Raw genomic sequence first — 24,525 nt, 5'->3', positions numbered from 1 at the left:
TTGGGCCTTTTTATTGGTCCATTGGTAGGTGTGGCTGTGTTTGAACTTTGGGTGGGTGTGTTATAAGGAGTGGTTGTGTTTTGGGCCTCTGTTTGGGAGTTTGGCAGTTGCAGGTCAGTGAATAGGTTGTATTTGTGCTTGTTGGACATGTTTTGTGGCTTTGTGCGATTCGAATGGAGTCTTCTTGTGTTGTTTTGCTTTGTCCTGATTGTGTACGTGTGTTTTTAGCGTCTGTACGGTGCGTACATCGGCCATTTTGTTGTACAGTGCTGTCCTTGTCTCTGCCTTGGTATGACTCGTACATACGTGATGTTGGTTGAGGGTGCTGGTGTTGGGGCCTGGGGTGCGCTCCGTACTTAGACTGGTGGGGTGTGTGTTTGCTCCGTACATACACCGGTGGGGGTACGGTCCGTACATACACTGGTGTACATACACGGGTGGGGGTACGGTCCGTACATCCACTGTTGGGGTGGGGGTACGCTCCATACATACGCGGGTGGGGGTACGGTCCGTACATACACTGTTGGGGTGGGGGTACGCTCCATACATACGCGGGTGGGGGTACGGTCCGTACATACACTGGTGTACATAAACGGGTGGGGGTACGGTCCGTACATCCACTGTTGGGGTGGTGGTACGCTCCATACATACGCGGGTGGGGGTACGGTCCGTACATCCACTGTTGGGGTGGGGGTACGCTCCATACATACGCGGGTGGGGGTACGGTCCGTACATACACTGGTGTACATACACGGGTGGGGGTACGCTCCATACATACGCGGGTGGGGGTACGGTCCGTACATCCACTGTTGGGGTGGGGGTACACTCCATACATACGCGGGTGGGGGTACGGTCTGTACATCCACTGTTGGGATGGGGGTACGCTCCATACATACACGGGTGGGGGTACGGGCCATACGTACACTGGTGTACATACACGGGTGGGGGTACGGTCCGTACATCCACTGTTGGGGTGGGGGTACGCTCCATACATACACGGGTGGGGGTACGGGCCGTACATACACGGGTGTATATACATGGGTGGGTGTACGGTCCATACGTACGGGGGTGTACATGCACGGGTGGGGGTTCCCGCGTACATACGAGGGCTGGGGGGATGGTTCGGCGAGTACATACGGGGGCTGGGGGGGGTGTTCGGCGCGTATGCGGGCACATGTCTCCATGGTTGCTATGGGAGTTCGGTGCGGATGGTGTTTTTTCCATACGGTTGTGACATCGGACGCACGGGATGGATCGTACTTGCGCGGTCGGACTTCACTTTTCATATTTGTACGGTAAATCGTCCGGGGACGTGTCGGACACATTTTCCGACCCGAGGACGTGTGGGGAATTATTCCCAATGCGATTCGTATGGACTTTTTCCCATGCAAATCGTACTTGGCAGTTTGTACGGCACTTGTACGATTTGTACGGTAAAAAGACCGGATACGAGTCGTACGGGGAAATTTTTTCCAGGATCCGAATCGGCACCTAAGTAGTTCACCCGTAGTCATCTGTAAGCCTGGGCAGAGCACTATGCAACGCTCGCGTAGTTTGCGAAGTTTGCGCTACTTCGCACTACGCGAATTGCACGTAACACAGTGCGAACACACGTAGTGTAGTGTTGGTAGTGCTGCGGTCATTTTTTGCTTGCTCGCGGTCCTCAACGTCATGTTGGCGACCACGAGCAAGCAAAATGACATCCCGGCGAGACTTTTTCCTTGTACGCGATCAGCAACATCAAGTTGGCGATCGCGAGCATGGAAAATAAACCTCCCGGCGAGATTCCCAACGCAAGGAGGTCAGGTTTCTCATTGCGAGTGGTCGCGTATGCTCGCGACCGCTCGCGATGAGAAACTACCAGTTCGCGTTGAGAAAGCTGCCGCTCGAGTAAAAATCTACTCGAGCAGCAGAAAACTACAGCTCGCACTGTGCAAGATGCCATTTTTAATGATTGCACAGTGCCAGTTGCTTGTCCGCACTGTGCAATCATTGAAAACGACATCTGGCACAGTGCGAATAAGGTACTACGCAGTTCGCGAAGTGCTACGCATAGCTCGCGAAGTGCACTTTGCGTAGCTTCGCGAACTACGCCCAGGGTTAGTCATCTGCCCGCCTGTCTGCGTCTTGGAGCAGTCAGTAACCAAGGTAACTGAAGTATGTGAGGCATCAAGATCTGTCAAGGGGAGATCTAGATTCGGAGTTATCAATAGCCGACTTAAAGAAAATAATATGAAAACATTGTGAGTACTTTTTAGATGTAAAATAGTTCCTAATGCATTGAAACGCAAACACTCCATACCAGGTAGAATAATAGAATGATACAAGACACAGCCAATCGCTTGAGGTAAGAGTGAAATACTCACGGTGGTGGATCCAAATGTCACTTTAACTGTATTATAAGAGAAGGTCAGCAAACAAATAGTGCTGTCGGTAGCGTGATCTCAAATCAGGAAGATTTATTTAGCCACATATCACTCGAAAGTCTCATGGTGCTTTGCGGCAACTCAGGAGTTTGATTTGGACAGAAGCCAGTTAGGAGTCGAACAGCCATGTTTGTAGCTCCCTGCAAAAACAGTTATGATCTGAGATAACGCGTAAGTGTAAAAGCAGTTTATTCCAGAGAGTGAGTGCTAGGAAAGAAAAAGATCTCCCCACCCTTTCTTGTGGCACGGATTTTGATGGGTGTTAGAAGGAATTTGTTGCTGGATCTTAAAGCCCTGCATGGGCGGTACCCACTGAGTTACTTTTTCCAGTAACAGGGACCATTGCCGTATATGTTCTTTTGGGTTAGGTAGAGAATCATGAAACGGGTCAGTTTCCTGACAGGAAGCCAGTGACGAAGTCTCAAGTTGGGAGCCGAAGGGGATCGCGAAGGGAGATTCAGCACCAGCCTGGCAGCAGTATTCTGCAGGACTTGGACCCAGGGAGAAGATCTCCATTTATTGAAGACAGCAAAGCATTTCGGTAATCTAACAAACAGTACCAACTGGAAGCAGCTGCAAACTTTGTTTTTTGCTGGTATTTAATGTGCTGAGCAGGGGAAAGTTCCTGCATCTTGGTACTAATGGGGTCCACTGGTGTCAGTAGGCATTATCGATCATTGATGTATCCTTTGAACCTTCTATTGGACACGTGAATAGTCTGCAACCCACATATACTGTAACTCGATCCAATAGCTCCTATCTTTATTCCCGTGGCGGAACAAATGCCCCCGCGGTGCAAGGGGCCCCCAAACACCGGGAACCCCAACAGCACTGGCAGGCCTCTGGCCATAGAGCTTTGAGCTGGGTCCGGAGTGTGGGGGGGGCCTGTATGTACGTTGCAGGGGGCACCCCCAAGTTTCGTTTCAGCACTATTTTATTCCCTCCCACCCCAGCCAGAGGTGGGCCACACAACAAATCACCAGGGAAAGCAGAAGTTGGTTCTGCCCCAAGAGCCCGTGTACGAGCTCAGCCTTGAAATTATTTGATATGTAAATCCTGCTGCAAACATCATGTTACAATGGGATAAAGTGCCTTTGAAATGAAAAAGTGTATTTATTTAACTTACTGAAGCTTTTAACCTAAATAAATCAGATTATTTGAAAATCAATTATTGCAAGTGAACGTTTTTAAATGTGAGTTGACAAATATTCCTGCCCCTGTACTGATGACAATGCTATCAGTGAACTAAAAGGCAAGTCATTTGTCATGTACACCTTAAATGTTGCCTATATTTGAATTTTGATGGAGCAACATTGTAGGCTATAAAATCAAACACAAGAGAGGTTTATGGTTCAATGCGATCCCTGTATTCATGTATTTGAAGTTGTTTCCATAGGTGATATTGAACAAAATGAAGGCTCGGTGAAGTGAAGTATTTGCCTAGGATCACACAATCAGTCAACCATGCAACCTGGGATGGATACCAGAAGTTTTTTTGTTTTACACTGTCCAATTCATTCACAGGATGGCTGTCTCTTTCTGACATTAATGGTTAATGCTTTGTGCTCACTATTTGGAGAAGTAAATAAGAGTGTCGGTGAGAGTCAAACATGTCTTATACAAGGACGAACACTTTACATTACATTTTTTTCCGAAATAAGGAGGATTCACATGATATTAAACCAAAGTTGCCATTTGAACCTGCCTCGTCGTGGAGCGTGATTGGTCGGCAGCTGTAGCTAGAGGTGCGCGAGCCATTGAAAGCTCGAGCCTGGAACTAGTCAAATGAATGGCTCCGGCTGAGCTTAAGATCCTCTTCCAGCCTCGAGCCCAAAAGGAGCCGAGCTTTCTCTGAAGGAGATGTGGCATAGCGGCCACCAGGGCTTTAAGTGGGATGAAAAAACTGAAGGGTCTCTCAAAGGGGCGTGGCCAATGTAGTTAAGGGCGTGGCTTAAACACTTAACCTAAAAATCTGTGCTTAGCATAGTGTGCCGCCCGCCTTATATTTTGCTGTTTGTCATTGCATCCAGACATGATACAACAAGTAACATCATACTGACAAGAAGTCAGGACTATTGGTTTTGCCAATGGCTGTTATTTACAGAAGATAAATAAGCAGCAACTATGGCTTGTATAGAATATTGGAAAAGCATCTACTTAAAGCCCTGGTGACACTACGACAATGTTGCTGCTCCTGAGTTTCAAAAAGAGAAGGAAAATCCAAAGAGAAAATAACTCTCTTTAAAGGATTTCCCATCCCATACAACGCTCATCTGGCATGACGTCATGCCGTAACTTCTCCACTAGTGAGAAGTGAGTAGTGTCGGCACGCGCACATCGATGTGCCGCTGTCACTGCAGTCCGGGGGAAAAACGGACCGCCTGTGCCAGGGCACAAAACGGAGCCGATAGAGACACGTTTCGAGGCCCCCTTAAAAAAACTGCCGGTGCTCAGCACCAGTGAGACCCGGCCCACTTAAAGCCCTGGCGGCCACGGATGTCAAACCGACCATGTAACATATGGGCCAGGTTTGAATCCCGGCCTCAACTCAGCATCCTGTGAATCCCGGCAAAAATCTATGTGCTAAACATAAAACGTGTAACTAACCTGCGTCTGTAAAGCACGCGTGTATCCTTGAGCAAGATTTGTGCGACTAAAACTACCAAAGAACCGTGGACTCCACCTGTCACTCATGCTCTAACCTCACACACCATCACTTAAAGACAACCCATTGGCTTCCATGCTTCAACAAACTGTGTGATGAAAGGCCGAGACTGCCTTTCACAGAGCTTCCTTTTTATTCACAAACGCGAGATCACCTTCAAATAGGTGGGTTCGGCGTGTGCTGTACAACACCTGCTGTGCTTGTTTTAATAGCTTATAACTATTGACACATATGGGGTACACATGACACCTGACTTTTTTTACCTTTCACATTGTCATCAGTGAAGAGGCAGCAATGTTTCTCAGTTCATGACTGAAACTCTCATCTTCAAAAATACTTTCCATTGCAGAGATGAAACACGCGTATTTTTTTTTTTTTTTTTTATGAGGACATTTTATTTTCCGACATGTTGTTTGTAGCATGTTTGACGTGTCAGGTATTTTCAGGGCTCAGCTCGGACTCTTAGAGCCAGAGCCCACCCATGGCTCAGCTCTCCCTGTGAATTGATTGGCTCGCCCACCTCTATCAGTAGCTACTCGACCACACCCCCTTCCTGAGAAAGTTCGGCTCGTTTTGGGCTCGAGGTTCCAAGAGTACCTCGAGCTGAGCCAGACATCTTCTTCATCGTCCCTTAAACATCATTTCCGCCAGGCATCGCTGCCTACAATCCAACGCCCTGCTCTGCTCTCAGCAGGTTTCCTTGCACACTTCAGCCTCCTCATTGCACACAGATATCCCCTCCGAGGCTCTGATCCGTTTTCTCTCAGCCCCCAGCACTCCTCATACCTCTCACAGTATTGCCCCGAGACCACCTTTCTAACCTCCGCCCATCCCTGCACTCTCTCCTCTCCCAGCCACCCTGCACCTGTGCGTCTTACACCTCAAGGGGCGGGCCGTGAGGTGGGATTTCTACAGACTGGCCCAGGACAGGTGAGGCCCCGCCCACACCGTAGTGAGAATAAATCCAAATCCGCGTCTCAGGGACAGTAAGGACAGCCGGGATCCCATCTGGCAGTCAGAGAAGAACAGCCCGGATTCAGATTCTGGAGCTGCCGGAGTCTGACAGGGCTGCACCATGTGGGCCCTACTCCTGTCCTGCGCGCTGCTCGTCATCCACACCACCACTGCCGAAATGTAAGTACAATCTGAAGTGTAGTTCAGAGCCCAGCAAGGGGAGCCTCTCCTCCAGAACGCGCACTTCGCAGCGGTTCCGTGCACCTCCAGCCAGCCACAACACGTTATACTACATCCCTGTGGTGCACTGCCCTGGGTATCTCTTCCCCGCCATGCGCACCTCCATCCTGACCTGTTGACCTCCTCCCCTCCGTGCGCACCTCCATCGTGCCATCGGTACCTCCTGCCCGTCACACGCACCTCCATCCTGCCCCGGCACTTCACTACAGCCCTGCGGCACCTTTTACACGACCTCTTCTGCGCCACGTGCACCTTCATGCTGACCTGTTGAACTCCTCCGCGCCACGCGCACCGCCACCTCCATCCTGACCTGGGTACCTTCTGCCCGACAGGCGCACCTCCATCCTGCCAAGGGAACCTTCTGCTTGTCACGCGCACATCCAACCTGCCCTGGGTACCTCCTCTCAGTCACGTGCACCTCCATCCTGACCTGTTGATCTCCCCGTCACGCGCACTTCCATCCTGACCCGTTGACCACCGCGCCTCGCGCACCTCCATCCTGTCCTCGATACCTCCTCCCCGTCTAGCGCACCTCCGTCCTGACCTGTTGACCTCCTCCGCGCCACGATCAACTAAATCCTGCGCTGGCCACATCCTCTCGTCCTGGGTACCCTGGGTACCTCTTCTCCGCCGTGCGCACCTCCATCCTGCCCTGGGTACCTCCTCTCCGCCACGCGCACCTCCATCCTGCCCTGGGTACCTCTTCTCCGCCGTGCGCACCTCCATCCTGCCCTGGGTACCTCCTCTCCGCCACGTTCACCTCCATCCTGCCCTGGGTACCTCCTCTCCGCCACACGCACCTCCATCCTGCCCTGGATACCTCTTCTCCGCCGTGCGCACCTCCATCCTGCCCTAGGTACCTTTTCTCTACCGTTCGCACCTCCATCCTGCCCTGGATACCTCCTCCCTGCCACGCGCACCTCCATCCTGCCCTGGGTACCTCCTCTCGGCCATAAGCACCATGGTGCACCCTGTCCTGGGGTCCTTCCTCCATTCCCGCGCGCCACATGCTCTTCACGGCGGCCCTGTGTGCATCATGCATGTGCGCTACCATCCAGTCCTGGCAACTATTGTGCTCTGAACACTGCGCGCCTCGATGCGCTGTGCACCTCCATTCTGCCTTGGAGACCTTTTCTTGTCCTCCGTGCCCCCATCCTGTCCTATGCACTTCATTTCGATTCTCTGAACATCCTGCTGGTGCAGCCGCATCCCGCCCCGGCACCTCTGTTCCGGCTTGTGCGTCCCCGACACCGTCCGATGCTCTTTACGCTTGTGCTTTACACCTGCACCTCCGTCCTGATCTGTGCACGTCACTGGTCTCTAGGGCACATCTGTACTGCCCTGGCCACTTACGTCCTGCCTATTCCGCTCCCTTACACCTCCTACTTCTCCATCCTGTCGTGTGAACTGCACTTTTGTCATTTACACCCACACCTTGCGCTGTAGACGACACTGCTGTCTAGTGCGCTCCTGTCTGTACACCCCATCCTGACCTGGGAACGCCTGCCCCACCCTAGGCTGCTCCATCCTGTCCTATGCACTTCATTGCAGAGGGGGAGGGTAAGTAAGTAAGTATTTTATTTGTGCACGATTAATTAAAATCTTTACAATTCGAGTAAAAACATTATAAAAGGAAATTAAAAAATAGCAAGGACAGTAGTGTGATTCAGATTGTAGTTTACCATTATTAAAATCAACAGTCCTCAGGCTCTCATGTATCTGACCCCAGTGAGTTAAAAAAACTTTACGACCTGACAGTTTAATTTTGTTTTGCTTGGATTGAAACAAAGTTGGACTGCCTGTCTGCATGTCCGGATACGTGAGTTTTAAAGGAATCTCGCAGGAATTTGCATCTCAGATCTTTCAATTTGGGGCAGATGCACACCGCGTGGACAATGTCTTCCTTTCCGGCTTTGCACAGGCGGCATTGTGGTTGAAGATTTTTCCTTATCCAGGGCGGTAAGTGAGGATATACAGGGATTACGCCCAGGCGCAGTTTTAACATTTTTTCTTTCTTTCTTAGGTTCATGCCAACATTAAGGTATGCCTGTGGTTGCATTGTTCCATAGTCATTAAGGATTATCCAGCCGTGTGCTTTTTTTGTCAGGGCCTCCTTATCTTCAACTATGGAAATAAGTCTTACTACTTTTTTGGCTGTTTTTTTAAACGTCACGTGGTCTGTTGGGCTGCCCCACAAGTCGGATAGGCCCAGCACTTCAAGAGAATCAATTAAGTACTTCCTCGCTGATGATTTTTGGTGCCGAAGAGTCTCTTCCCAGATGTTAAAGTTTAGGGAATCTTTATCGGCATTGCGTATCTTGTGCCAAGCAACAACGTAAGCACACCGTCTTTATAGAGTTTGTTTCGTGATACCAAATTCTGGTCGTATTTGTGAAGAGGAAACATGTTTTGGCAGGTTAAAGATGAGCCTGTAGGAGTTCGATATGACTATGTCCAAGAGGGTGCCATCTTTCCCTTGAAGGGGTTCGCTCCCGTAGGTGAGTGTTGGTTGCAATTTTGCACAAAGTACTTGAAGGAGCGGGTAAAAGGTCAGATCTGGGAGTTTTGTCTTTAAGGATTTTAAGGCAAGGAAGGTTGCCATTCCCTTGCCTCGCAGGGAGTCCAGCTGAGGTTTGAAGGTGATCTTCGAGTCCAGTATTACACCCAAATATTTGTAAATTGTTACATTTTCCATTCGTTCTCCGTTTATGTGCCAGTTGTTTTCCCTTTTCTTTTTGTAGTTTACTGCCATTATTTTAGATTTATCGAGGTTTATTTGCAGAGCGTTTTTATTTGAAAAGGAGTAGGTAGTGTTTAGCAGGTGCTGGAGACCGATGGGCGTCTGGCTGATAAGCACCAGGTCATCTGCGTACAGCAGATTGGATAGTGTGGTCTTCCCTAGTTTTGGTGCGTGGCAGGAACTTTTGTCTAGTTCGCCAGGTAGATCAGCTAGGAAGAGATTGAATAGCATTGGAGCTAAGACACAGCCTTATTTAAGGCCCTTTGTTGTTTTTATAGGTTTTGAGAGGTGTGTGCCTGCACCTAGTTTGATTTTAATCCAGGTGTTAGAATGTAGTGCTATCAGTACATTTAAAAGGTGAGCAGGTATACCCCATTTGACCAGTTTTTGCCATAGCATGTTGCGATCTACATGATCGAACGCAGCAGTATAGTCGATGAAAGAGAGATATAAAGATTTGGCATTTTCTCTTGCTGATTCCATCAGTAAAGTCAGGGCCATGATGTTTGTGATTGTTCCTTGACCCTGACGGAATCCGGTTTGGGTGTTCGGGATTACTGAGTTTTCTGTGGCCCATGAGGTTAATTCCTCTAGTATGCTCCCTGCAAAGTATTTTGCTTCTACATCAATTAACGCAATCAGACGATAGTTTTTTGGGTCTTTTTTGTTCGAGTGTTTGAAGATTGGACTAATTATTGATCCATGCCATGACTCGGGTAGTATCTGAGTTGTTTTTGCGTAATTGAATAAAGGTGTTAGTGCGACGCTCCAGAACTCTACATCGTTTTTGTACAACATTGGTGGTATGCCGTTGGGTCCAGGAGCTCCTGTTGGTCTTCCTTTCGCTATTTGTCTTCTGATGTCATCTGTCCCAATAGTCGATTCGTGTGGGTCCGAATCTGTAGAGATGTCTTCGTCATTCTTTGAATCGTTTGTTTTCAAGAGGAGGGTACTACATTTGTTGTTTTTTTCTCTTTGGGCACCAGCAGTCGTATGATGATAGACTGATCCTTCCGTCAAATCGTCCGTTCTCAAGCTTTTTGGCGCTTCCTCTTTGATTGTGTCCTCGCTGTTGAAGTGCCTAGCTAGGTAGTTTGTCCATGCTTCCTCTGTAATGTTTGAGTCTATGCCACGATGGTCTGGATTTTTTATTTCCTTAATCATTCTCCATAATGTAGAGCTATTTTTTTCATTCGCTTCGTGGAATAATTTTGCCCATAGTTGATCATTTTTATTTTTCAGTTTCACCCATTTCTTCTGTTTTAGTGATTTTTTTAGCTTCCCTCAGGGTTATCTGCAAGTCTTTGTTGTCTGGATCTTTCCGTATCTTTCTCAATGTGTGATTTATTATTCGTTTTTGGATTTTCATTCCCGGAGAGAGTGATGTTTTATTTGGGTTCCCCTTTCCGTTGGAAAGCTTCTTTGACGATCCTTTTGATAATTTGGCAGTAACTTTTTGGATGAAATTTTGCCATTCTTCTGATTGTGTGTTTATGCACTTTACTGTTTGAGTGTGTATGGATTTTACGTCGGAACTTATGGTGGTGATGTTGTTGGAGTTGCATCGGAGTCGCCTTAAGTTTAAAGTTGTATCTATCGCAAGACCTGTGTATGGCTGAACGTTTAATAATGCTCTTGCTTTTATAGAGACTTCTTGGGGGAGGTGATCACTAAGGTCGTTTACCCCTATCCTACATGTTGTTATCATCGGGAACATGTTTAAGGATGTAAAGGTGTAGTCCAGATGGGAGAAATGTTTATTAGAATAAAACATTGGGGCCGGTGGATTGTCGTCAGCAAGACGCCCATTCAGTGCCCTTAGGTTGAGGTCTTCTAGTTGTTGCAGTAGTTTTTTTGAGTTGGTTGTTGATTTGTTGATTTTAGCCATGCTTTGTCTTGGTACGCCCCATGTGGTGCTAAGTTCTTGCTGAATGTTATTATTGTATTCTGTGTTAATAAGGAACATATTGAAGTCACCACCGACTATGATCTGGTCGGACAGGTCTCCTTCAGAGATTTTTTTCAGTACCTTTATCAGTTCATTGGCTGCCTTTCGTTTTTGTGTTGGATGGATATAAGTATTTATTATTGTGACCTCTTGGGTGTGTTGTTGTAACGTTAGCAAGATTTGTACCGTCAAAATTCCACTTGGGGGGGTTATATAAAACTCTGTGGTTCTTATTGTTCCTATTGTGGCTATGGATGCCAGAATTGCAAGACCTCCTGATCTGCGTCCGAAAGTAGAGTTTTTGATGGCAGGGAGAAAGCATGATGTGAACCCTTGAATTTCAAATGATTCTTCCTCACAGGTTTCTTGGAGCAGCAGAAGGTCGAATGAGTTTAGATACTGTAAGAATTCGGGGTCGTGTCGTTTACTTGCCAGACCATTGATATTCCAAATGCAAATTTTTATTTGTTTGGCTTTATCTATAAAGCTCTCGGTGTTCAGACCCCTTTGTCAATTTGGAATGTTGGCTGTGTTGATGGTTCGTTGGATCAATGTCCACTTCTGAGTGATAATTGGCAAATTTTGGTCATTTTGCATGAGTTCCTGTCCATTAACCATTATTGTCCCGGCTTTGGGATGTGCTATCGGCGAGAAACTCCTTGCTCCTTTTAGCACAGAGTTGGTCTTTTTTCGCGCCGGTGATCTGGGCGGAAGTAAGAAAGGTGCCGGGTATCGAGGTTGTTCTGCAAGTCGTAAGTCGATCCCCCAATGTTTGAAAATTGTTTTTTCTTCCATTATCTTTTTTGCTGTCTCGGGGGTGTTCCAAGTTGTTTTTGTCGTCTCTTGGTGGCAGAAGTCATTGCTGGGGATGAATTCGATTTGAAACAGGTCTGAAGAGTAGATGTTCTCTAAGCTTGTTATTGAATGAAGGAGTTTAAGGATGTTACCCCTGTTCAATATGTCATCCCTACCAAGGGACGTATATTCTGGTACGAAGAGGATGACAGTAGAATTTGCTTGATTGGTGGTATTTTTGGGATTTGATTGGAGACACGCGTGACTGTTTTGATTGGACTGGGGTTGACGGCTTGGACTACTCGTGATTGGGTTGTTTAATTGGGCTCTTAGTGTGGAGTCGACTCTTGTTTCGGTTATGTTACTGTTAGTTGTGCTGTTTGATGATTGAGTAGATTCTGTATTATTAATGATCTTTGTGATAGGCATAGTTTTTTGAGTTAAGTTAAACTTGGCTATTGGGTCGTTGGTCTTTCTTGGTTCCCAGTTTTTTTGGTCGACTAATTGTTTTTTTTTTTTTCCGTTTGAAGTTTCTGGGTTGGGCTTCTAATTGTCTTTTGAGCTATGGCATGAAAAGAGTTAATTAGCTGCTCTTGTGATCTCTCTTGTGCCTCTTGTTGCGGTGTGCGTGGGCATGGCTCCGTTTCCGTTGCTTCTATAAAACTTATGCTTTCTACTTGCTGTGGGTTGAGCTGTTTTTTGATGTAGAGATTGGCGTTTGATATGAGCTTTTTCCTCCCTTTCCTTTTTTTCCTTCGAATTTTGTTCTGTGCTTTGCTATTCTCTGCTATCAGGTCAGTTGAGGTTGCTGTTTGGTTTACGGGTTCAACACCTGGATCCTTTAGCTGGGTTGAAGTAGATTCCCAGCTCTCTGCAGTTGAGTTGGTGGTTGCTCCCAAGACCACTGTTGGCTTGGGATCCTGCAGTTTTTGTTTTGGAATTGATGCTGCATTACAATCTTGCGTTTGAGGGATTGTTGATTTTATTTCTCGCATCAGATCCCCTAGCATGGATGGCATTGTGGCTAGTTTATCTAATATCAATTCGCAGGAGCATGGTTGGGACGGTGATTTGATCGTGTAAGTCGCTTCCTGGCCCCTTTTTATGAGACCATTTAGTTCAGATATCTTCCCCTCAATGCCTAGTATTGATGTAGCTATTGATTGTAGGACAGTAAGCTGTGTGTCCATTTTTTACGATTGGAACTCTAGTGCTTTAGCTGATGTTTGCAAAGTGTTTATGATTATAAGCCATGGAATTTCAGGTGGTGGATTTACTGTGCTATTGCTGTTCCCCTGGCTTAGTAAGGTGTTTGGTTCTTCAAGTAGAGTATTGTGCTCTGGCCTGAGGTTGTAAGAGGCGATTAGATCTTCCCATTCCTGTGTGGCTATAAATGTCATGTAATTTTCCGCGGAGCTGGTCGTGGAGTTGAAATCACTATAGTGGGGTAGAGTGCGACGCATTTTTGATTTGGGGTCGATTGTCCCACTCTGGGCACTTATTTCCCCCCCATAATCTGTTTTTGTTCTTATTGGGGTCTCTATTTGTGTAGTAATGACGTTAGTCAGTTGAAGTTGTTGATGTTGTTCTTCTGACGTTATTTCTTGCTTGGTGCCCAGACTGTCCCGGATTATGAAATTGAATTGTTGCCCCTTTGGGGAATTGCTATTTATTTGGTAAGGTAACACGTCTTGGCTGTTCCCGCTGTTTCCACCCTTGCTGCCCTCTATCTTGGGTGGGCTTCGCAGATTCTGATTCTGGTTCTGGTTCTCCTGGCTGTCCCGACTTTCCTGGTGCAGTTTGTTAATTTCAATTGGGTGAGGCTCCTCCTTAAAGATGGAATTTGGGGAGTTAGCTGCCTCAGCGGGTTCGCCCATTTTTGGTGTAATCTCTCTTGTGCGGACATCCGTGTCCGTGTCACGTTTGTTAGCCGAGCTTTGATGGTCTCTTCTGATGGCTCCTTGGTCTACCTTTAGCGGTGAAGTTATCAGACTCCTCGGCGCTGGCAATGTTTTTGTTACTGGTGGGTCGTCTGGTGTGGTGCCACTGCTCCCCCCTATAAGCAGTGATGTGTCATTTGTGTGACTATCGGAGCGAGCATGAATGGTTGCCCCGCGTAGGAGAGGAGTTTGCAGACCCTCTATACATCCAGTCTTGGAATAGATTGCTAATCCTGGGTCTTTCAGGAAGGAACATTTTGTATATATCTTGGGTTGTTTAGTACATTTCCTTTTTGTTTCTGGTATTCCTTCTATAGAAATGAGCTCCTTTGATTCGCTAAGGACCTTTAGATGTGACTTGGTCTTGGCGATTGGGAGCTGCGATGGTGAAAGTGATGGGCCTGGTGCAGCGACTGTTGGTAGTTCCGATTGTTGTTGTTGGTGTACCATGATAGAACTCAGGTTAGTGAAGCTAGCCTTTAATGATATGTTGTCCTGCCCTTTTCTGTTACTGTTTTCATTTGCAGTTGAGGCTGGAGTTGATGAAGCCGTTAGGTCGCTTCTTTCCAGCTTAATTGAGGTGTTGTGAGTTTCCTCTTCAAGGCCTTGAGGGCCTTGAGGGCCTTCTTGATGCAGTTTTGTATGCAAATCAAGTTCCCTCTTTTTCTTCCTAGACTTTGTGGGGGGATTAGGATTAGGATTGAGTAACAATTCCCTGACTCTGCCAGATCTCATTCCAGTTGCCTTGGAGGCTCTGTTTAAAGTTATTGGGTTAGGTTGGGTTGGTTAGATGTATTGTTCCGTTGAGTTGAAATTGAAGTAAAGAGTTTTTTTTTTTTTTTTCTCTGGTCTTGTTGAGCTATCAGAGCCTTTTTTTCCGCCCCCTACGGCTCCACGCAGTGGAGGGGCAAGCGAGGTGAAGCGTGCAGAAGAAGGCAAGAAGTGCAAGAAGTGCAGGAAGCAGCACGCTTGCACACAGTCAACCCTCGCCAGTCAGTCACCCCAAATCCCCCAGATCCAGATCCAATTCGTTTACTGCTTCAAAGTATACGTGTATGCAAGTAGACACCTAATATCACCTGATGTCGCCTGGCGTCGTCTGCGACAAGGGGAGCAGCAGCAGAGAAACGAGGAGCAAGGGAGAGAGCAACTTGGGGGACAATCACTGACAATCGCTGACAGTTACCTCAGAGGGGTGACAGGTCGAAGCAAGGTAGAACAAAACAAAACAAGCGTCAGGAGATTGCTCCTTACCGCACGCCACAGGCTCCCGCTGTGTCAGCTGTGCCAGTTACAAATCCGTTTCCGGCTCCATATTCTCCATATTCTCCGCGGTCTCCCGTGCGCCTCGCCTTGGCTCGCTCGCTCGCTCCAGTGCCACTGTTAGACCAGTGAATCGATGATGGGTCAGCGGTCGGCTGTCCTGTTGATAATTTTTTTAGTTTTAGTTTAGTTAGGCAGCAGCGGCGGCAGCCGCTCGCGGGTTCGCAGCTCGCCGGCTCGCAGCTCCGCAGTATGCAGGCTCCTCCTCCTAGCGTAGCGTAACGTCACAGAAGATCCCAGAGTGCAGTAGTTTGTCAAGTAGAACTACAGAGGGGGAGGGGTGGCCATCTTGTTCAAAATGAGTCTTAAGGTGACACAGATTATAGCAGAAAACTGTGATTGTGCAGAACTATTAGGGATACAAATATCACTTAAATCCTCATGCATCCTGCTGCTGCTAGTATATCGTCCACCTCAGAGCTCACCTGAATTTAATGATACTTTTTTTGAATTGCTGACAGACTTTGCCTCTAGATATATGTCCCTTATAGTGGCTGGTGATTTCAATTACCACTGGGATAAGGACCCCAGGGGGCCCACCGAGACAGAGTTCGAAACTAATCTCTCTGCTCTCCACTTAAAACAACTTGTAATGGGCCCTACCCATGTGAGGGGTCACACTCTTGACCTCGTTTGGTCTTCCCTGACCCTTATGGAAATTCTTGAAGTCAGCCCTTGCATCTTTTCAGACCATTCTCTGATCAAGTGCTGGGTTCCGGGAGATCCCTTGTCAGCTGCCTCAATACAAATGCGGAGGAAAGTTCGCTCCTGGAAGAAGATTGAGGCCGACTCTTTAATTTCGACTCTGCTCTCTTCCTCCCCCCCCCAAGACGATGCAGGTGAACCTGGAATCGTACACTACGACCCTGATGACCTGGATCCGGTCTGCTCTAGATAAGCTCGCTCCTGAGCGACTGGAGCGGACCCGGAACAAAGGAAAGGGAGCTCCATGGTTTGATGCCTCACTTAAGGAAAAGAAGCAAGCCCTCCATAAGGCGGAGAGGAGGTGGAGACTCAATTACTGTCCAGCAGAGTCACTAACTTTTAAGTCACTTCTTGCCAGTTATAAGATGGATATCCTGGCGAGGAAATCCGCCTTCTATGAGAACAGAATTAGGGAGGCCACAAATAAATAAATGGAGACCTTTGTGATTTTAAGGGAACTCACGCAGCTAAGCGACAAAAGTCTCGCGGTGGACCTACCCGATTGTGATACCTTTCAAGGTTTCTTTCTGCAGAAGGTACAGGACATCCTGACGGATATTGCCACGCTTTCAGCTGGTTTGTCTCTACCATCCTGACCAGACAGTCAGCTGCAAGCTGGGACCTTGAATAGCTTCCCATACATTGATGGAAAGCGACTGGCGGAGCTTGTCGGCCATGTTAATTCGGGCTCCAGCACAGATCCCTGTCCCCCGAAAATCTTCAAATTGGCCTTGCCAGGTATTCAGCCCCAGTTGCTGCACCTACTGAATGCCTCATTAGAAGCGGGCTACCTTCCAGCACCGCTGAAGGAAGCCAGAGTTTCCCCACTCCTCAAGAAAGCGGGTGTTGATGCTAAGGCACTGAAAAATTACAGACCTATCTCCCAGCTGCCATTCCTGAGCAAGATCTTAGAAAAACACGTCCTGAACACCTTAGCCAGCTATCTGGAAGAACACCATCTACTTCATGCCAGGCAGGCTGGCTTCCGGCCACAGCACAGTACAGAACTGGTTATGGCTACGGTCACCGATGAGCTGAGAGTCAGAGCAGACAAACAGCCATGCGCTCTGATCCTTCTAGACCTGTCGGCGGCTTTTGATACAGTCAGCCATACCATCTTGCTGGACCGTATCGCTAAGCTGGGGATAACAGGACAGGCGCTCAAGTGGTTAGAATCCTTCCTGTCCGGACGCACTCAGAGGGTCCAGATGGGGGATCAGCTGTCTGGGATTAGGGACGTGACATGGGGTGTGCCTCAGGGGTCTGCACTATCCCCCTTACTTTTCAACATCTACTTACAACCACTGATGGAGGAGCTTACGCGTAGAAACTGTGAAATCTTCAACTACGCTGATGACTCTCAGCTGCTGGTGCAGCTGAAAGAAACAAGGGAAGCCCAGGAATCAGTGAGGAATTTGCTCAGATTCACGGTCAATTGGATGACCAGCAACCTTTTGAAGGTGAATGCTGAGAAAACGGAGGTACTGGTGCTCACCAACCAGGCCAATCCCTGGGGTGATCTGTATTGGCCCCCAGAACTAGGTAAAACTCCCATTCCGGGTACTGTAGTAAAGAGCCTTGGCCTAAAGATTGATGCGGATCTTACCATGGCCCCTCAAGTTTCGGCTGTGGTGGGCTCCTGCATGGCCGTGATGCGGCAATTACGCAAGGTGACCACTATTCTTTCAGCCTCCACCTTACAAACCATCGTCTCAGCGACTGTCATTTCGAGGCTTGATTATGGCAATGCCTTGTATCTCGGCCTGCCACAGAAGCTGCTAAGGAAGCTGCAGGTTGTGCAGAACGACGCAGCCAGGTTGATCTTCTCCCTCCCGAGAAACTCACACGCAACCCCACTCCTCTGGAAGCTGCACTGGCTGGCTGTGAAGTTCAGGGTTCAGTTCAAATGTCTCTGTATAGCCCACAAGGCTCTCTTTGGCAAAGCGCCAGAGTACATTAAGCAGCGCCTGAGGAAGTATGTTCCCGGCAGAACCTTACGCTCTGGCTATACCTCCAATCTGTTTCAACCCAGATTTAATCTAAAAACTAAAGGAGGCTGTGCCCTCTCAGTTATTATTCCACAACTCTGGAAGGAGCTTCCGGCCAGTCTGAAGGAAGATTCACAGCTACTCTCCTTCAGGAAAAAACTCAAGACGCACTTATTTAGAAAGGCAACACTCCCAGCCTAATTGGAGTTGGCAGAGGGTCTTGAGGTGACAGTATGCTTGTGGTTTTTCTGTTGAGCGCTTAGAGACCGGCGGTGATAAGCGCTATATAAAAACCTTATAACATAACATTGCGACTCTGTGAGCATCCTGGCTGTAGAGCCGCATCCTGTCCCAGGCACCCCTGCCCCACCACGCGCACCCACGCCCCTCCACCCTGCCCTAGGCACCCCTGTCCCACCAGTGCACCTCCACCCTGCCCCAGGCAACCCTGTCCCACCAGTGCACCTCCGCCCTGTCCCAGGCACCCCTGCCTCACCAGAGCACCTCCACCCTGCCCTAGGCACTCCTGTTCCACCAGTGCACCTCCGCCCTGCCCCAGGCACCCCTGTCCCACCAGTGCGCCTCCGCCCTGCCCCAGGCACCCCTGTCTCACCACGTGTGCCTCCACCCTGCCCCATGCACCCCTGTCCCACCAGTGCACCTCTGCCCCGCCCCAGGCACCCCTGTCCCACCAGTGCACCTCCGCCCTGCCCCAGGCACCCCTGTCCCACCAGTGCACCTCCACCCTGCCCTAGGTACCCCTGTTCCACCAGTGCACCTCTGCCCTGCCCCAGGCACCCCTGTTCCACCAGTGCACCTCCACCCTGCCCCAGGCACCCTGTCCCACCAGTGCACCTCCGCCCTGCCCCAGGCACCCCTGCCCCACCAGAGCACCTCCACCCTGCCCTAGGCACCCCTGTTCCACCAGTGCACCTCCACCCTGCCCCAGGCACCCCTGTCCCACCAGTGCACCTCTGCCCTGCCCCAGGCACCCCTGTCCCACCACGTAAGCCTCCACACTGCCCCATGCACCCCTGTCCCACCGCGCGCATCCACCCTGCCCCTCTACCACCCTCAGGCACCCCTGTCCTTCCACCCTGCCCCAGGCACCACTGTCCCACCAGTGCACCTCCGCCCTGCCCCATGCACCCCTGTCCCACCACGCGCATCCACCCTGCCCCTCCACCTCCCTCAGGCACCCCTGCCCTTTCACCCTGCCCCACCAGTGCACCTCCACCCTGCCCTAGGCACCCCTGTCCCACCAGTGCACCTCCACCCTGCCCTAGGCACCCCTGTCCCACCAGTGCACCTCCACCCTGCCCCAGGCACCCCTGTCCCACCAGTGCACCTCCGCCCTGCCCCAGGCACCCCTGTCCCACCACGTGCGCCTCCACCCTGCCCCATGCACCCCTGTCCCACCGCACGCATCCACCCTGCCCCTCCACCTCCCTCAGGCACCCCTGTCCTTCCACCCTGCCCCAGGCACACCTGTCCAACCACGTGTACCTCTACCTTGCACTTCTCTGCTGTCTTGTGCTCTCTTTCCCGCGCCACTCTAACCTGCTCCAGGGACCCTTGGCTCACCCTGTGCCTCCCCCTGTCCCATGAATCTCTGTCCACCCTGTGCCCCCAATCCTGGCCCATTCAGTTCAGTTGGCTTTTGCTCCACATTCTTCTCTGGGCACTCCTCGACTGTCCTTGGCACTCCTGTCAGGGTGCCTCCATGGGAAGCTCCTGGGGAGCTCTTCCTGCCCTTGGCACCCCTTTCTGTCCTGCCCTACGCACTTCCCTGTTGTAGTTTGCACCTCTAGCCTGCCCTGTGCACTTCAATTCTTCCCTATGCTCCTTCTTCCTGAGCTGTGTGAGGGCATCTTGCCCGTGCCCCGCCTTCCTGCTCTGTGCACTTTACTGTGGCCAGTGGCACTTCCATCCTGCCACAGCCATCACTGGCCTGCCTTCTGCGCATGCATCATGCCCTGGGCGTCTTCAGCTTATCCAAGGTGCCCCATCCAGCCCTGTGCCCTTCCCTGCTGTCTGAAGGACCCCCACCCTGACCCCCAAGTCTCGCCCGCAGCACCTCCCTCTGTTGCACTACTTGTGTCTATTTAGCTCTCATTATGCGCCTCAGTCTGTGCCTGACGCTGCATTTGCCATCTCGGCCCTGGGATTGGCATCTCTTCCAATCTACTTTTATTTATAAGCTTTTTCACAGGGGCACTGAAGGAATTTGGGTCCACATTTAATGAGCACTTTTTTTGTCCTTGCGTCACCCAAGTCGACGCAAGGCAATACAAGTGCTTAAGTGACATTTATAAAGCCGCACAAGTTGGCACTAGTGTGGCCTAGCATCACTATTCACCACAGAGCAGCAGAAGGCAGCGCCTGGCGTTCTCCTGCGTCGGAGAGGTGTTACAAGGTTTGAGAATGGCCATTCCCATGGGTCCACCTATGGATTTTGACACTAAACCAGATTTACTAAACTCAGTAGATCTGGGTTTGCGCAAAAATGGTACACCTTCTCGAACCTGGAGTGAGGAGAAGAAATATCCTCGTATCGTAGCGAGAACAAAACTATCTTTATTTCTCCTTGTTACATCTCATTTGTTTGCGTGCTGTATTCTGCAGCATCCATAGAAAGAGTAATATGGCTCTAATGATTGTTTTTGAGCACAAATGTGTCCCTTCCGGCACAAAAAAAATTCTAGCTGGAACACAGTACAAAGTGCAAGGGTGGCACTAGCCAACAGCTGGTGCAGTCACTGCTGGTGTTTGTGTTCACTACTGGATGTGTGTCTCTAAGTGAGTACCCTTCTCCGGCAGGATGTAGCAGGTCTCCAGAGGGGTGCTTGAAATGATGCTTGTGTTTCATTGGGTCAGTACCACTCCAAGGTGCGCTGTGCATTCCAGGGGTCGTCAGCCTAATCACTCTAAGAGGAGCTTAAACAATGCAAGTGGGACAGGAGCACACAGCTGGCACTGCAGCAAAAGTATCCTATTGCATTCTGGTAAATGCAGTCCATGATAAGTTCACTAACACACGACGAGTAAGGAAGCATGGGCAATCAGGTGGTGCAGCCAGTGATGGGGTTTCTGTGCATTACTGGAGATGTGTGTTTTGGGGTCATTGCCCGTATGCAGCAGGAAGTAGCAGGTCTATTGTATATGCACCTATGTGTTGTACAGCGTTTTGAAAACCACTGAACCTAGTACGCAGCTCATAAAACAATGCAAAGTAAAACTAATACAAAATAAAGAAGAACTTTTTTACAATCTATCAGTTGCCCCCCACCCGATGCATAGGCATAATGCAGGCTTTTGAACTATTGTGGGGCACCATTCACAGTTACCTAGCTCACCCTCTGCCTATGGGTATAGGCTACGTGGCCAGCATATGTTTATTTTTATGGGTAGGTGGTTAATCCCTTACCACGAGGTGACACTGAACTTGGTGGACTGCCCTGCTTGTGAAATCTGAAATACATGCCTGTGGGTCTGCATCATGCCCTGTGTCCCTTCATCATGCTCTATGCACCTCTCTGTTGTTCCTTGCTCCCCCATCTTACCCAGTGCACTTCACTTGTGCTCTGTGCACCTTCACGCTGACTTGTGTGACTTTGTCATACCACTCTGTTCCGTTTCCTTCAGGCAAGCCTTTAACACCTCCAACCTGCCCTAGGCATCTCCATGCTGTCCAGGAGGTCTCTACCCCGAGCCTTTCCTAATTTTGGCCTGAGGGCCAATGACTCGGCGCTGTACCCCTCTCTCCTGAAAGGAGCGTATCCATCCTGCCCCTCAACTTTTGTCCGCAGCCCCTCTTGCTGTTGCACTACCAGTGTTCACATCAGTACTGAGTGAAAGTCATGTGTAATCCTATTTCTTGCCCCTAGAGGGCACACCTGGACAGAGTTGTCCTATTCTAGCATGCAGAACCACTCTTCAGCATCTGTAGGGACCCTGAGTTCTGAGTGCAATTTACAAATGAAACGAGCATTGGCCAAGTTAATAAGTCTTGCCTCTCACATAAATGTAGTACTTCCAAGTCATTACTACTTGTCCTCTTAAGTCAGAATATGAGACCGGCCTCGTGGCGTGGGCCCTCCCGACCAGCAAGCAACCCTGCAACCGCGCCTGATCCCCGATGTCACAGACTTCCGGCCACCATGACCCCACAAACCCGATGGCCGGCCGAACTCACAACACTACCACGCATGCCCGGCCGAGGGAGCGGGAAACCCCCAAGCAAGACCAGGAGACGCCGTCTCGGTCACACCTCTGATCTCCTCCCCAAGGAGGGTTTCGATCGGCCACCAGGCCCCCGGTGAGCAGGCGCCTCGCATGCTGGGCGTCTGGGGTCCATCCCAGATTAACCTGAATAGATCAAAGGGCCGAGCGGCCAAAAATCCCGACACACCGCCCCCAGGCACCAAGACCCCTCTCCGCGAGGACTCCGGACTTCAAAGAGGAGGGAGAGTATAACAAGGGGTGCTGAAGGGACGGGAGCAGAGAAGACCTGGACCTACATGAGCCCTGCTGACGCTGTCGCGGCTCCCCGAACTCTGAACCATCTGAGCCCTGCTGACGCTGTCGCGGCTCCCCGAACTCTGAACCATCTGAGCCCTGCTGACGCTGTCGCGGCTCCCCGAACTCTGAACCATCTGAGCCCTGCTGACGCTGTCGCGGCTCCCCGACCTCTGAACCATCTGAGCCCTGCTGACGCTGTCGCGGCTCCCCGAACTCTGAACCACCTGAGCCCTACTGACGCTGTCGCGGCTCCCCGACCTCTGAACCATCTGAGCCCTGCTGACGATGTTGCGGCTCCCAAGAACCCGAAACCACCTACGCCTGCAGAGAGACTCACGGCGCTCCTATCCAGAAAGATCGGCGGAGGTTGCCGAGTGAACCCAAATCCCCCAGCTCGAGGATTGAGAGCTGTGCGTAGGATACTCTGCAGAGACACTGAACTTAAAGACTGTCCCGCTACCCCAATACCCCCATCGCTTGCAGCATTGATCCAACGGCTGTATCACGGATCATAAAGATCCCTTGACCTATTCGATAAAGTATACTAAGAACTACTGTGTGGTGTCCCTCTGTCAGAGAGTGTAAGTTCAGCGTGTACGATCCTAGGAACGAGACCCTTCCCGGAAGGGCCTCCCCGCCAGTGCTCGGCCTAACTCTGGGAGACGTGGGACAACGGGTGGTCAGGAACGTATTCCGAAGCCCCCCGGAGAACGCCCCTTCCAACATTTGGTGGCAGGCGACGGGATCCGAGCCGACACCTAGAGATCGTACAGTAAACGGCTGACGCACTACCGAAAGGAGATGGAAGGAGAAATCACCATGAGTACCGCAGGAACCAACACAAGCCCGACGTTCCAAGAGGACCGGTTGGAATATTATACGCATCGAGAACTGAAACAGTTCTGCAAAGACCTTGGAATCGCTACCACCGGATTAAGCACGAAAGAAAATTTCCAGGAAGCATTGAAAACCTGGGTCGAGGCATGAGCTTCCCTGCCCCAGACCGAAGGGGACGGCCAAGAAAAAGAACCACCAACCGAACCACGAAGCATCCCAGTAAGGAGCCACGCCCCAGAGGAGGGCCTATCCCCGGAAGAGCTAGCGGACCGAGAGAGGGGCCGCAACCACGAGCTAGGACTAGCCAAACTAAAAATAGAGGGAGAGCTAAAATTGGCCGAAAAGAAGTTAGCCGTAGAACAATTACGCTTACAAGGGGAACTCGAGGAAAAGAAACGCCAGCGAGAACACGAAGAAAGGAAACTTCAACTAGAACACGAACGCAGCCGAAAAAAAATCGAACTCAAGGCCAAAAGTGAGGAGTCCAGAACCACGGGAAACCAACCGACCTCCCCCACCGTGGAACCAAAGGTCCACATTCCCAAGGATGTGGTGAAGGAATACTACAAAAACGATGACATCCAGCAGTGGTTCAAGGCCTACGAAGTCGCTATGACCTCCCACCGAGTTCCGCAGAAGGATTGGGGGGCTGGCTTGTGGGGTCGGTTCCTGAGCGAGGGGAGAGATACCCTGCTGGACCTACCTCCCACAGTGCTGAATTCCTACAGCCACGTGAAAGAAGCCCTACTAGCCAGATATGGACTCACCCCCGAGATGTACCGGCAACGGTTTCGAGACTGCAAAAAGATACCCGGTACTACGTGGGTGGAGTACGTGAACTTTTACAGCAGAGCCTTGGACGGGTGGATCAAGGGCAGCAAGGTCTCCACCTTTGAGGAACTGTTCGACCTAATAGCATGGGAACACTTGTCCGCAAATTGCTTTGTGGAGTTACGCCAGCACCTCCTGGACAGCAAACTCACTGACCCTCGGAAACTGGCGGTCGAAGCTGACCGATGGGTGAACTCCCGGGGTCCCGTGGGGGACTACGGTCGCCACAGCCAGGGACCCCCCCGCCAGAGGGGTGGGGGGAACCAAGGCCGACCGAGGGAATTCCAGACGGGTTCCCAGCACAGTCCCCCCAGAGGCCAACCCCTGAACTTTCCAGCCCCGCCTCCGGCCAGCACAGGGCCCCCGGCGAGGCAGGGACGTCGAGTCAAGATCACCTGTTTCTGCTGCCAACAGACCGGACACTATGCCAGTGACCCCCAGTGTCCCATGTACCAACGACCCGCAGCGACGGCCCATCCAGCACGACAAATGGCCTCCGTAGCCCTAGGAGAAGAGATGGAAGACTCCGAAGAGTGGGAACCGGCGGCCATGGCCCTGGTCTCCCTCGGCGACCGAGAGATGGTTCCCAGAACACCCCTACCCGCCAACACG

The 24,525-nt window shown here is 50.4% G+C and overlaps 1 protein-coding gene across 2 annotated transcripts in view; it reads left to right on the top strand.

Annotated features, from left to right (window-relative positions):
• The first annotated feature begins 6,079 nt into the window (after positions 1 to 6,079).
• LOC146812897 (ovostatin-like) overlaps positions 6,080 to 24,525 on the top strand; it is a 433,862-nt gene continuing 415,416 nt past the window's right edge. For both annotated transcript variants that reach the window (XM_085619963.1, XM_085619962.1), the window contains exon 1: positions 6,080 to 6,225. In XM_085619963.1, coding sequence (XP_085476089.1) covers positions 6,167 to 6,225 — 59 coding nt within the window. In that variant the 5' untranslated portion in view covers positions 6,080 to 6,166. The remainder of the gene's footprint in view (positions 6,226 to 24,525) is intronic.

This window comes from Triturus cristatus, chromosome 7 (assembly GCF_964204655.1).
Source record: "Triturus cristatus chromosome 7, aTriCri1.1, whole genome shotgun sequence".
Classification (NCBI taxonomy): domain Eukaryota; kingdom Metazoa; phylum Chordata; class Amphibia; order Caudata; family Salamandridae; genus Triturus; species Triturus cristatus.
The sequence above is the reverse complement of the archived record's forward strand: the minus strand, read 5'-3'. Positions and strand labels throughout refer to the sequence as shown.